Raw genomic sequence first — 14113 nt, 5'->3', positions numbered from 1 at the left:
AATGAAAATCTTCACTGTGACCATGACAAGTCTAAGTGATTCTGATTAATATTGGTATAGATGACGGGGTTGGGCTCCAGCTATCTGTTACTCTAGGTGAGATCACTCCTGGAATTAATTGTAGTGCTCAGTAATGTCCCATAAAGTAATATCCCATAGTAATCCTGTTGATGAGGGTATTACTTGTAAGCAGTCATACACATATTCACCACATTAATAAATTGGTAGATTACAAACATTCCTGTGCACCTCCTGGGTCAGAACAGACAGTCATTCACTCATGGTTCCTCATCACCTCCTTGTCCTGGACATCCTTTTCTTCCTCACTGGATTCTCAAGGTAAGTGAGGGATTTTGTTGTTTGATATTATCAGGCTCACTTCCTCCAAGTCAGATACTGAGACTGATTACATGCTGAAAGTCATAACACTTGTAATGTTCTGTTTACTTTGTCCATAGACATTCTAGACACATGGATTTTCAGAACTTTGTCGTCAGAGGTATTGATTCATTTTATATGATTGAATAGTGATAGTGTCCATAATATATGCTTTATCTGATACATTACATTAGTCTTTCTGTCTCTGAGTTCAGGTATTCCAGGCCTTTATGTTGACCAACAGGTGACTGGAATTGTAGGGAAGAGTCTCACTGTCAATTGTTACTATGGTAATTCTGTAGCTATGAGGAGGTGCTATGAGGTGCCATGGTTTTGGTGCAGTGTTGTGATAGTGACTATGAGTGGACTATAATGAAGTACACAGGCTGGTACCAGTGTGCATTGGGAGACCTACTGATAACTATTCGTAAGACTGTCAGTCAACAAACTACAAAACAGAATCCCAACACCATAAATAAGAACTGAGTGACTATTTTCAACAAACCACACTTTAATCCATGCTTTACTTCCCACAAAGACAGAAATGTGGTTAAGAAAGACCTCCGTGCAGAACCTCTGGAAGTCAATGAATGGCTAGCTGACAATAAGAGTCCACCCTGTTCAGGTCCAAAGTTCAACTGAGGAAACCCCCTAGCTTTAAGGTGGTAGTAGGTGACACAGTAGTCACAGCAAAATAGTCAGTTAACTATCTTGGATGTGTACTAGATAGCCATCTGACTGGAGAGAGCATGGTCAAATAGTTATCTCCAAATTGAATCATAAAATCCTTTTTCTGGCAAGAACTTCCACATTTCTGTTAGAAAGGAAGGCAATGGTGTCATTGGCTGGGGCTCTTGTTCAGTGCCACTTTGATTTTGCATGCTCTTCGTGGTACAATAGTGCCCCCTAGATAATTCAAAACAAACTGCAGACATCTCTGAACACATTTGGATTATTCTCAGACTTCCAGCACACACTGTACTCATCTTGACCACTCCCACTTTGAAAGCCTCAGAAAGATGAAAGTGGTATAGATAGTCCCTCAGATTAAATTGCGTCTTTTCCACAAGATTGTCCACAGTATGGTCCCCAAGTACCTATGTAACTACTCTAACTTGGCCAGGGTTCAGGGATAACTATAACTATTCTAGAGGGAGTGAAACTGACTTAGATCCATTCCAATGTAGGTATGGGAAAAGAAACCCTTTTGTACTCAGTTCTCATTATTTGGAATTGTCTTCCAAAGAACAAAATAATGAATAACCTCCCTGGTTGGTTTCACATTCTCACGGAAAATATTTGCTTAACAGCAGTACATCTCAAACGTGAGCGTTAGGCCTCCAGCACGTGGGTGAGAGGTAATGCCAGGGAGAGCTTATGGGTTGGTTTTTGGTGCCTATTTTGTTTTATATTGTGTCAAATGTATTGTGTTAGGAGTAAATGAGACAAGGGCAATGTACCTCTCCCCCTTAAAAGGACCACCATGGAAATACACGTTTTCAAGCTTCGTTGTGTTATCCTCGATTCATTTTGTTATTGTTTGTGGAGGCTTCTCCGGCTGGAGCACTCTTATGTCTGTTTTTAAAATGGTCTAATGAATTCAAATCAGTCAATCATTAGGCATTATCTTAATCTATTTTTCTTTATCATAACCTTCCTTTGTCATTTTTGTATACCTTCAACATTTAAGGCCCTCTGGGTCTAAGAATAAGACTAGGGTATCAGATTCTATTCCCAACATTACATTGTATTTATCCAAACTCTGTCCAAACACCACACATTACCAATAACAATATCTATAATTGATGTATGTACTGTAGCTTTATCTGTACATGATGTATGATTCATGGGTTTATATAATTATTCTTCTCAAATGTGCATGTGGTGTGGAATGAAACTTGACCAATGTAGTGCTGGCTGTTGGCAGTGTCTCTAAGCCTTTTCCTGATGGTTGTTTCTTATGGTTTAATGTAACAAATCACAGCTGTTGTGTACTGTTCCATCAATAATTCCTCTAGATTTCTATATGACAAATAAATGTGCTAAAATACTAACTTGCTGAACATGAAACTCTACTGATCTCATTTGCGTTTTTGTGAAGAGACCACCGGTAAAATATCAGTCTTTCAGTTCACGATTAGGAGGGATCGCTTACTAATTTTACTTTCTCATTGAACATACTACTTTCCGTATGAAATATTATAGTTTATTTACATTTTAGGATACCTGAGGATTACATAGAAACGTCGTTTGACCTGTTTGGACGAAGTTTAGCGGTAGCTTTTTGGATTCCTTTGTCTGCATGTTGAACGAGTGGATTACTGAAATCGATGATGCCAACTAAACTGACTTTTTGGGATATAAAGAAGGATTTTATCTAACAAAACGACCATTCATGTTGTAGCAAACCCTTGGGATTGCAACCAGAGGAAGATCTTCAAAAGTAAGTGATTTATTTAATCGCTATTTGTGATTTTGTGAAGCCTGTGCTGGTTTAAAAACATGTTGATGTGGGGCGCCGGCCTCAGACAATCGCATGCTATGCTTTCGCTGTAAAATCTATTGTGAATCGGACAACGCAGTTAGATTAACAAGAATTTAAGCTTTTAAATTATATAAGACAGGTGTCCCATTATGTTGTCGACAGGTGTCCCACTAGCGAGACGCCTATCCCTAAATGAACAACCAGCTCATTCCAATAATCTGGTGACATTTGGACCTCATAACCTTACAAAAAAATAATTAATATGTGTATGTTTTTTTGTATTCTGTTAGAAAAGGACATGTTTGACTTTCAGAAAAACATATAAGTCAAGCTGTTTAGGTGCATTTTCCAACCTGTTAGGTGCATAATCCTAACAGGATGGAAATTTGTAACCTAAATTAGCCATAGCTTTGTGAGTGTGCAATATTGAGCTAGAATCATTTTAACTTCTTTATCAAATATATTTTAAGTGGGACATACAGACCAACAATATGACATACAGACTAACAACATGACAAATGTAAAAATAGATACAACTGAGTGTTTATATTTATTCAGTTATGCACCGTTGTTTTCCCACCAATAGAATTATGACACTTTATGAATGTGGTGTAATTGTAAGAAGAGGATGTTTTCTTGAAGGAGAAGTACAAACTAACAGGGAGGAAAGTGATATCAGGGACACAGAAAATCTTCAACAAGAATAAATACAATAATCATGAAATACATTCTTGAGAGAATTATTTTAACAAAGACTATGAAATAATGAAGAAAGATTTTAAACATTATTTTTGGCTTGTATTTCTCATGGAAGTTGATGAATAACACCCAGGGACATGGTACAAACGTCTACATCCACTGAAATAAAAGTGCTAAAATGAGTAAAACTTTCTTTGAAGATCCATATTTTTGTGTTTTTAAGGTAAAGGACACCTGACGTTCTATTTAAAGCCTATTGGAAACCACTTTTTAATATATATACTGAATAAGAAGTGATATTTCCTGAGGACAGAAAAGCCACCACGAAGTAGGAATGATCCAACCAGCCAAGGTACGTTTTACATGCACTTTATCTGTACCATTGTAACTCATTCGATGACTATAGCCAAGGTGTAAAGTGGTTATGAGGTTATCAGTGTATTAAGGATGGTGAATATTCCATAAATAATCATCATATAAACAAGCATATGTTTTAGCATACATTTTGACACATTTTGACCATATCAGCCTTGGTCAGGTTTTCAACAGTTCAACATCATTGAACACACAAGGTCTGGAACAGGGCACTGGTTGAGCTATGTTGTTAAAGCAGGAAGAGAGTTGAAGATAGTGATGTCTATGTGAATCAGGAAGTAGTCAGTTGACTGGGTGCCTTGATTGCGGACACACCAGTACTCCCACACAAACATAAATACTACCAGAGACGTTCTCTCTCATCCATTCATGGCTCCACATCTCCTCCTTGTCCTGCGCATCCTGTTCTTCCTCACTGGAGTCTCAGGTAAGTGAACGAAGACCTTTAGTTGTTTGATATTATTGGGCTTAGTTCCTCCAAGTCAATCAGTGAAAACATGCTGAAAGTCATAACACTTGTAATGTTCTGTCTACTTTGCCCATAGACATTGTGGTCACATTATGGATTTCAGCATTTTGTGGTCAGGTGATAGATACATGCTGTTTTTAATAATTTATCTTGTGAAACAGTTCAACAGTTGTATATTTCTAGTTGTTGCGTAGCACATGTAAATGAGACTTCAAGTAAAAGAGAAGTAACATATTATTAATAAATAGAAGAGAAAAAGTGATGTGTCTATCAATGTCAATTCAAACAAATGTGCAAGTTACATATTTTGCAGAATTGTTTTTTTTCTGGGTTCAATGTACTACAGTAGATGTCAAGAACAATCCAGTCAATTGTTTTACCACAGTTGTCAGACGTTTACATACACTTATGTTGGAGTTATTAAAACTTGTTTTTCAACCACTCCACAAATATCTTGTTAACAAACTATAGATTTGGCAAGTCGGTTAGGAAAGTATCTATATCCACAATAAAACGAGTCCTATATAAACATAACCTGAACGGACGCTCAGCAAGGAAGAAGCCACTGCTCCAAAAGTGCCATAAAAAAGACAGACTACGGTTTGCAACTGCACATGGGGACAAAGATCGTACTTTTTGGAGAAATGTCCTCTGGTCTGATGAAACAAAAATAGACCTGTTTGGCCATAATGACCATTGTTATGTTTGGAGGAAAAAGGGGGAGGCTTGCAAGCCAAAGAATACCATCCCAACCCTGAAGCCCGGGGGTTTCAGCATCATGTTGTGGATGTGCTTTGCTGCAGGAGGGACTGGTGACCTTCACAAAATAGATGGCTTCATGAGGAAGGAAAATGATGTGTATATATTGAAGCAAAATCTCAAGACATCAGTCAGGAACTTAAAGCTTGGTCGCAGATGGGTCTTCCAAATGGACAATGACCCCAAGCATACTTCCACAGTTGTGGCAAAATGGCTTAAGGACAACAGAGTCAAGGTATTGGAGTGGCCATCACACAGCCCTGACCTCAATCCTATAGAAAATGTGTGGGCAGAACAGAAAAGGCGTGTGCGAGCAAGGAGGCCTACAAACCTGACTCAGTTACACCAGCTCTGCCAGGAGGAATGGGACAAAATTCACCCAACTTATTGTGGGAAGCTTGTGGAAGACTACCCGAAACGTTTGACCCAAGTTAAACAATTTAAAGGCAATGCTACCAAATACTAATTGAGTGTATGTAAACTTCTGACCCACTGGGACTGTGATAAATTGAATAAAAGCTGAAATAAATCATTCTTTCTGCTATTATTCTGACATTTCACATTCTTAAAATAAAGTTGTGATCCTAACTGACCTAAAACAGGGAGTTTTTACAAGGATTAAATGCCAGGAATTGTGAAAAAGTTTAAATGTATTTGGCTAAGGTGTATGTAAACCTCCGACTTCAACTGTATATTCTAAACATTCCCAAACCTGAATCTTTTTTTATTTTTAAATAGATATTTTAGTTGATTAATTAGAGATTTTCTCCATAGTTTAGTGGTGTAGTAATTTCCATGTCAAAGCTAAATATGACTTTAATTGTTCAAGCGTTGCCTCTGTTCTAATGGATGGACATGGGCGTGTCAACATCAGCAGTTACATGTCTCAGTTACTGTCTGGTGTTACAAACACATGGTGTGACCACAGTTTGCCATTTTTTTTTTACAAAAGTCACAAATTCAATCATTACAGTAGACCAAGTTGTTTGGCTGATCATCTGATGGGATTTATGAGCAGCTGGGTAAAATAAAATAATCTAAATGTGTTCTCTGTTGTTGTCTCTACAGATACACAGAGTGTGTCCACAGTGAGTCATGTGTCTGTAAAGCAAGGAGGGTCCATCATCATCCCATGTCTCTATAATCAGAAATATAGAAACAATGTGAAATACGGGTGTAGGGGATATAATTGGTTAGGTTGCTCTACTGTAGTACGCACTGACCATCCTAAGACCAGTGGAAAGACCTCAGTCTCTGATGACATCAACCAGCTAGTCTTCACTGTGACCATGACAAGTCTTAGTCCTAGTGATTCTGATTATTACTGGTGTATTGTGGAGAGGAAGAGCAAGGCAGATGATGGGGATAGACTGCAGATATCTGTTACTCCAGGTAAGATCCAAACACTGCTGTGTCCATTAAAGCAGAATTAATAGTACTGCTCAGTAATGTCTCATAAGTTAATATTCCATAACAGTCCTGTTGATGAGTGTGTTACTTTTCCCTCTACAAAGCAGTCATGCATATTTTCACCAAATGAAATCCATAGAGGATATTATATTGGTATATTACATCTCTGCGCACCTCCTGGGTCAGGACAGACAGTGTGTTTGATATAATCACATGTTTCCGTATCATCATCAAACACACTGTCTGTTCTGTATGCTATAGTCTGTCTATTGTACGTACTATCAGTGACTGAACCAGTGTTTCAACTTATACTTTCTCAGTGTAATATGAATATCAATAATGACTAGATAGTCTCCAATATATATATTGGTGTATTCTTTGTCAGACTCCTCCAATCACAGCCACTGTCATTGTGATCAGGTACTCCAGAACTCTACGTGGACCAACAACAGATGACTGGAGTTGTAGGAGGCAGTGTCACTGTGCTCTGTTACTATAGTTCACAAGGAAGCCGTGGGAAGTGGTGCAAGATGGGAGGCCCTTGTGTGGCTGTGGGACTTTCTGGGGATTTAGATGGAACATTTGTGAAGTTAGTGCAGGAGCAGAGAGAAATCACCAAAGGATATGTCTTAATGGTGACTATGAGTGGATTGATGATGGAGAACACTGGCTGGTACTGGTGCGAAAAGGGAAAACTACAGATGCCTGTTCATATCACTGTCAATCAACCAACCACAACACAGAGCACCACCACAAGTAAGTACAGAGCAATCCCATATAACCAAGTCTGATTCTCTTTTTATTCATCCAGTACTGTTAGAGATTAAGGAACATTGAAAAACCTTTTCTGAAACAAAGTGGAAATCTCTGGACAACACATTCTCTTGAGTTTATCCGGTCATTCATGTTAAATATTATTAAGAAAATGAACATTGTTTCTTCAACTTTTCATCATATCAACCACTTATATTTGACATTAATACTGAAATTTCTAAGAATTGGATTTTAATGCATGTCACATATTAGATAAGAAGGATGATAGTGATTAGTTTCAATCAACATCACAATGGCCTGGTTTTAATAATATCAATGTTAATGATACAACAGTCAGTTTATTGAAGCTACTTAATCATTTCTGCCTCTCACAGCAACACAAGCTCCATCCACTCACCAAGCGTCACTAACCAGTGCTGAGTCTAACGCTTCTCCGCCCACAGTTTCCCCTTCTGTTACAAACAGGGACAATGTTGTAACTAACGAGAACACAGATGAGAAGCCCCAGAGGTCAGTATTCATTCTTCACTATTTCCCTCACTTTTACAGTCATCCAAATAGTTGGTGATAGTGTAAGGGTGTTGGGGATAAGGTTATTATAGTAAATACAAATGAATAAGGAAAAAAATATTTAGTTGAACTTCTGAAATAAAATCATTAACACACCTGCTTAAAAAACTAAAACTATACTGAAATTATTTTCTTTAACTCCAAAGCGAACTCAAATATAACATCAATAATTACGATCATGTTCAATTTTAGTTTTGGGGCAAAAATTAAATGGGGTTTTCAATGTTGTTTTATAGCTTCTGAATCTGACGGGTCACATTGAGACTGACTTTCCTTTAAAGGTATACTCAGCGAGATGTTGTTGCCACCAGCAGCACTGCTGATATTGGTTGCATTCCCCTGCTCAGACATTACATGCATCAACCAATGGTAGCGTGCAACGTCATCGACTGTGCAGTCAGACACCAGATCGCTATAACATGTCCGTCATATTCCTCTGCTCAGACGTTGCTGACGCCTGCCAGATCTTACAACACCTGGATAGGTATTTTACGTACATGTTATATCACCTGACCACATCATATGGTAAAACAGTCTGGTGCCTGACTGCACAGTCGATGACGTGTCATGAAACTATTGGTGGATAGAGCCTGTAAGTAAGCATTTCACTGTAAGGTCTACCTACACGTGACAAATAAACATGGATTTGATTTGATACATGCAATGTCTGAGCAGGGGAATGCAGCCATGATGTGGTTAACTGATATGTAAAATAACTTTCAAGGTGTTGCAAGCTCTGGCAATAACACAGAGTATCTGCCCATGTGCACGGGTGCTCTTCACACTATTACAACATCATAGCTACTGACCAAAACTACTGAGAAGTTTAGCCTCTCGCTACAATGTTCCTGGTTGTTGCGGCTATTTGCATACTACTGCAGTTTACTTTGTGCATCTATGTAATCTCACTGAGTCTACCTTTAAACCCAACCTAACCTACGACCTCACCCATCACCTCGTGCGTTACTGTCCCACAGTTGCAAGAAGTGACATCCCATAAACACATAAACAGCTCCTAACCTCCCATGCGTTGGCTACAGCCGAATCTAAGTAATATAAAAAATAAATGTTAAAGTTAACCTTAAACTAAATAAAACTAGTAAATCAGATCTGAAAACTAACTGAAACTAAACTGAATTTCAAATAAAAATATTAAAACAAATAGAAATAAAAACTAAAATCAAAACACAAAACTATAATAACCTTGGTGGAGACACCTGTGACTAGCAAGGCTGATCAAACCAGAGACCAGTGTCTGGGTTAACAAAAATTACTGTAGTTCCCCACATTACAAAACTATCTGTCTGTTTCATTTTCAGATAAAGAAAAATGTATACAAAATGAAACATCTTCCTTAAATGTTCTTGCTTAAGCATTTACCACCATGCCTGTGGTTATCTATATATTCAATTTGATTGTATTTTATATTCCAGTTTGCTGGAAGTCCTGTTCATTCCTCTGAGCCTGTTGGTGGTGTTGATAGCTGTTACCTTGGTCACATTGAAGATGTTGAGAAAACATAGTAAGTATTTTTTTAAATTATATTTAAAATTGTCTAATGTTTATGACTAATGTCATTTGCAGAATATTATAAATACAGTAGAGTTCTTGCTTCCACAAATGAAAGGTTTGACATGAAAGATCATTAGTACCAACATCCTCTTTTTTATATTTCAGAGGACAAGAAAGCAAAGGACCAACCACCAAACACCACAGTAGTAAGCTATGATCATGTTATCTTCTCACACATCTGTTCCTTTCACTTCTTGATATTCTAGGGCTCACTCTGGTTAGTAGTTAGTCATAACTAACACTTTATAACCCAATCTCTTACAGTATGTGAATATTAAAATAAACAGTTTAAAGATGACTAAATAAAAAAATAAAAGTTCTGCGCCAAGTGTGCGTATTTAACTACTGGGGAAAAATTAAACTGCAAAAAAATATCTAATTCATGTCAGTATGCATGAGGTACAAAATTCTTCTGTGGCTTATTGTAAAAAAACATGGTTTGATGTTAACAAGGTTTGTGTTTCATTATTTCAGCAGTCTTCTGACTCTGAGCAGAACATTACCTACAGTACTGTGAGTCACATCAGAGGATCAACACAACAGGTTAAACCTAACCCTTTTGACCGAATCTCCTCCAACACAACCTAAACCTTCTGCAACCCAACTCAACCCTCCTCAAACCAAGCTAACCCCCTCCAAACCAACCTAAACCATCTGCAACCAAACTTCAGCCCCCCACTTCAAACTCAACCCAAACCAACTCAAAGTGAAAGTCCACAGTGTCACTCTCTCTGAGATGATGTGATCATGTTACTCTCTGTCCTCCATCAAACAGGTCCTGAACCCTGAGAGCCACGGTGACTTGTACAGCACTGTGATCCCTAAGCAGCACAGGACAGCAAAAAAGGTCAACTATGCTCATGTTATCTTCTCACGTATCTGCAGGGGTGGACTTAGTGATTTGGAGGCCCCTGGCAGAGGCCAGTCTGAGGCCTCCCTCTCACTCATCTGTGACTTTCTCTTCTTGATATTGTAGGGTTCTCTTTGGTTGATAGTTAGTCATGCCTAACATTTTAAATCAACTCAATCTCGTATTTTTATATACAGCACTGTGATTCCTAAGCAGCAAAGGGTACATTTAAAACTAAATTAACACACAAGCACTGCTGGTCTTGTAGAGTTTTTCTGTCTTGAAAAGCAGAACTTATTGGTTAGCTGTAATGTATTGTAGTGTCATGCCTTTACTATCATTAACTGAAGACTGATAGTTTTTATCAAAGATTCTCTGTAATTAGTTACTATGCGACCAACTGATTAATCACATAAGTAATTAACTATGAAATCGGGGCACCAAGGAAAAATATTCAGATTACAAAGTTATAATTTCCTAAAATAACTTTTCAGATATTTTATCTGATCAATTAGTCTTTGAATTAATGAATTATTTACTTTACCTCACGTTAGTGTCATTCCAAACGTCGTAAATTGTTGGTTATCTGCACAAACCCAGTCTTCACTATGAATCATCCATACATCAATTGTCTTAAATCATTTATTTTTTGCTAACTAAGTAATTCACAGAAATGCATAAACAAACAGTAAATATGGTTACATGAAATGATAGAATGTACCCTATTGGGCTGAACCGGCATGGTGGCTTGTTTGACAAAAGGGGAGTGGGGGGTCGACTAAGAAGTCACTACAGAGTTAATAATTATAACAATTGAAATGCTAATCCTTACACATGAACGCTCACTCAGTCGGGAACAATTGCAATCAATATATATATTTACGCTCAGTGTGTCATCTAGATCGCTGGTGAAAAGTTCATTTCTTTTGTAGAATTGTCCGTCTCTCTCCCTCTCTCACTCTCAAGGTTGTGGTTAGAGGGGATTGTTCAGGGTGACATTCGTTATAGAATGGATGTTTTGGTGGTTGTCGTTCTTCGCGTTCAATGATGCCGAATTCCTAGCTGCAGACTAGTAATCAATACCAAAGACTTGTTCTTATTCTGTCGGTATCGACACTCTAAGAGTTTAACCACGTGGTATGGTTGAAAAGATTCAGCAATGGTCTACACCTTTAGCCATCTTGTAATTGAGGTAAGCTTAGTCTGGAGATAATTTCTCGAAGTTGGGTTTTATTCGGAATGGCAGAAAAGGGCTGTCCCAGGATGTCTGACCCTAACTGGACTCAGGGGCGGTCCTCTGATTTAGTTCAAATCAAAAGGGAATTGTATTTTTCTTCATTAAACAGTCCACAATCATATTACACAATTATACAAACAGTATCATACTCACTCTTTCATATTATACAACAATTAGATGTAAACCTCATATCTGAGGCTATTATATAAACAGCGTTATGGTAATGTGGCCACACCGTCTCTCTTTCCCAAGTTTCCCAAGTTTCCCAAGTTGTGACAAATGGACTAGTTCGTAGCTGGATTCTTCACCGGTCTTTTACACTTTCTCTGGAACATGAAATTTGTTCGTACCTCAAGTTCTGTGAGGTGGAAGGATTTTCTTTGTCTCCATGAAAAACTACTCTCTATAACTGTGTCCATGAGGTCTTCTCAGGAATTTACGACCTCTGACCACAGCAGCCTAGTTGAAGGAGGCAAGGGGGGAGGGGGGGGGGGGGGGGCAGGGAGAGGGGGATGGTGTTGCTATACTCAAAGAGGCCAATGTCATGACAGTAGAATGTAAAATGGATGTATATGTTTTCTGAATAACTCCTTGTGTAACAGGACCCATTACCTGATGATGCAGTGACATACAGCACCGTGGTCACCAAGAACAAGGTCCAACCAAATGTACAGAATTTAATGATGTTATGTTCCATGTTTAGCAGTGTTCTAGCCACAGCTAGGCTAATAGTTATTATGAACTAATGTGTATACTCTGACTGTTTAAGCATGGTAAATAACACCAGTTAAAATATTAAGAAAATGCAAAGATTGGGCTGACTAACAATTATTATGTGTTTTGTGTTTTCTGAATAACTCTGTGTGTCTGTCTATGAACAGATTCCATTACCTGATGATGCAGTGACATACAGCACTGTGGTCCCCAAGAACAAGACCCAACCAAATGTAGGCCTACATAAAAAGCAGATATTCTGTTTTGATGATTTGACTAACTTATTTGTGCCTGTATGTGTCTACTGTGTACTGCATCAATACAGAAGGCGCTGTATATCACCATTATAACTGTGTGTGTGTGACTGTGTGTGTGTGTGTGTTCCTCCTCTCTTACAGGCAGCAGAACCAGATGATGTGGTCTACAGCACAGTGGCCCAACACCAGAGATAGGTCTGTGTAAAGCATAAACATAACATTACTCTTCAGTCATGCAGCATGTTTGCCTTTTCATTTGCTGTCATCCTTTAACTTCGTCTGACAACATGTTGCTATGATAGTGAATCCAGTGGAAAACCACACTGCACACAAATGATGGTTTTAGGTGAGTGACTGAAGGTTCACTTTCTCTCCAGCAGGGAGTAGCAGCAGAGCAGTGACAGCATTAAATCCTTGGTCCCAAAGAACCAGACAATCTCTTTATGGGGGAAAATACTGGAGGATCTCAGTGTACTAAGGCATCAGAAGAAATGTGTCCAGATTGACAGTAAAACATATAAGGTTATTGTATTTGTCACCCCCTGCCCCAACCCTTTCTCCTTATTATTTTTTATTGTTCACTTTTTCTTTTTAAAGGATGAATCAAAATGTATGTAAGGGGACAGCCGAATAAACCTTTTAGGTTTGAGATGGCACATCTTTTTCTAAGAGTGTAGGCTGACTGTCTTAAGTGGAAAGGTAGGCCAAACTTTTGAAAGTACCATGCTCAGATTCCTGATTTAATTATTTGCAAACAGCGACAGTTTCGTTGCAAACAGGACAAACTGATTTGGCATTGGAGAAATATGAAATATTTAAGGCTCTGGTCTGTACAGGAGGTGAGGATAAATGGGAGACATGTTCAATGCAATCCACTTTGTTTAAATTATTTATTTTGGGTAGAGGGGAGGCTCACTTGTTTTCTTTCTAGGGTTTAGGTCAAATATATTTAGCTGAAGAGCGGGCCATCCAATTTCATTTCAGAGAGGTCCGATTTTCTCCATTTAACTCTTATTATAATTAACGTTCACTCCCTAACCTGTATATATTATAGACTGAACGTCTTGTATTAAATTGTCACAATTATGTCCATGTGGACATTTAACTAACGTGTGTTTCTTCAATAAAAACAGAATAAACCTGAATGTTTTATTTTTATTAAAGAATATTGAGTAAGAGCCTTATGTCAAAACTAGCCTATTGAATGCAATTGTTGCTATCTGCCACTGAGGGGGGAATTATCACCCAAACAAAAGCAGGAAGAGAATAACAGATAATCAATGATGTCTATGAAGTTTACGAAACGGAGTCATTTGATTCGGTGCCTCAGATCTTGGCACACAATTGTACATAAGTACCACAAGACATACAGACTCCAAACCCACAAATGGTTCTTGTACATCCCTCTCCCTCCTACGTATCATCTTCTCCAGACTCTCAAGTTAAACTGTTTATATCATTAAGAAGTCGTAGTGTTTTGATTCTCTCTTCTTTATTCAATGCATTTCTATGTAAGAAAGATCTGAACTACATCACAGTTTTGGGTGGGGAATGAACACTGGCG

At 38.2% G+C, this 14113-nt stretch overlaps 1 protein-coding gene across 6 annotated transcripts; it reads left to right on the top strand.

The window, feature by feature from the left end:
• Nucleotides 1-4233: 4233 nt before the first annotated feature.
• LOC110528758 (polymeric immunoglobulin receptor) lies at nt 4234-13684 on the top strand. 6 transcript variants are annotated; one of them, XM_036984773.1, is made up of 12 exons: nt 4234-4364; nt 6234-6557; nt 6996-7331; nt 7793-7859; nt 9353-9441; nt 9597-9637; nt 9966-10034; nt 10267-10338; nt 12181-12246; nt 12460-12525; nt 12691-12744; nt 12927-13684. In XM_036984773.1, exons 1-11 carry the CDS (start codon nt 4307-4309, stop codon nt 12742-12744), a joined length of 1242 nt encoding a protein of 413 aa, XP_036840668.1. In that variant the 5' UTR covers nt 4234-4306; the 3' UTR covers nt 12927-13684. The 6 variants fall into 6 exon arrangements, with proteins under 6 accessions (XP_036840668.1, XP_036840662.1, XP_036840658.1 ...); XM_036984767.1 differs by having other exon boundaries at nt 7724-7859; nt 9966-10004; XM_036984763.1 differs by having other exon boundaries at nt 7724-7859; nt 12181-12234; nt 12930-13684.
• Nucleotides 13685-14113: the final 429 nt, after the last annotated feature.

This window comes from Oncorhynchus mykiss, chromosome 1 (genome assembly GCF_013265735.2).
Source record: "Oncorhynchus mykiss isolate Arlee chromosome 1, USDA_OmykA_1.1, whole genome shotgun sequence".
Lineage (NCBI taxonomy): Eukaryota > Metazoa > Chordata > Actinopteri > Salmoniformes > Salmonidae > Oncorhynchus > Oncorhynchus mykiss.
This window is presented reverse-complemented; position numbering and strand designations above follow the sequence as displayed.

Coding starts and splice junctions, on each gene's coding strand:
- LOC110528758 (XM_036984751.1), top strand. CDS start 4,307: ATGGCTCCACATCTCCTCCTTGTCCTGCGCATCCTGTTCTTCCTCACT. Junction 7,332..7,723: donor AACACAGAGCACCACCACAA/GTAAGTACAGAG, acceptor TGCCTCTCACAG/CAACACAAGCTCCATCCACT. Junction 10,035..10,266: donor TCAGAGGATCAACACAACAG/GTTAAACCTAAC, acceptor TCCATCAAACAG/GTCCTGAACCCTGAGAGCCA.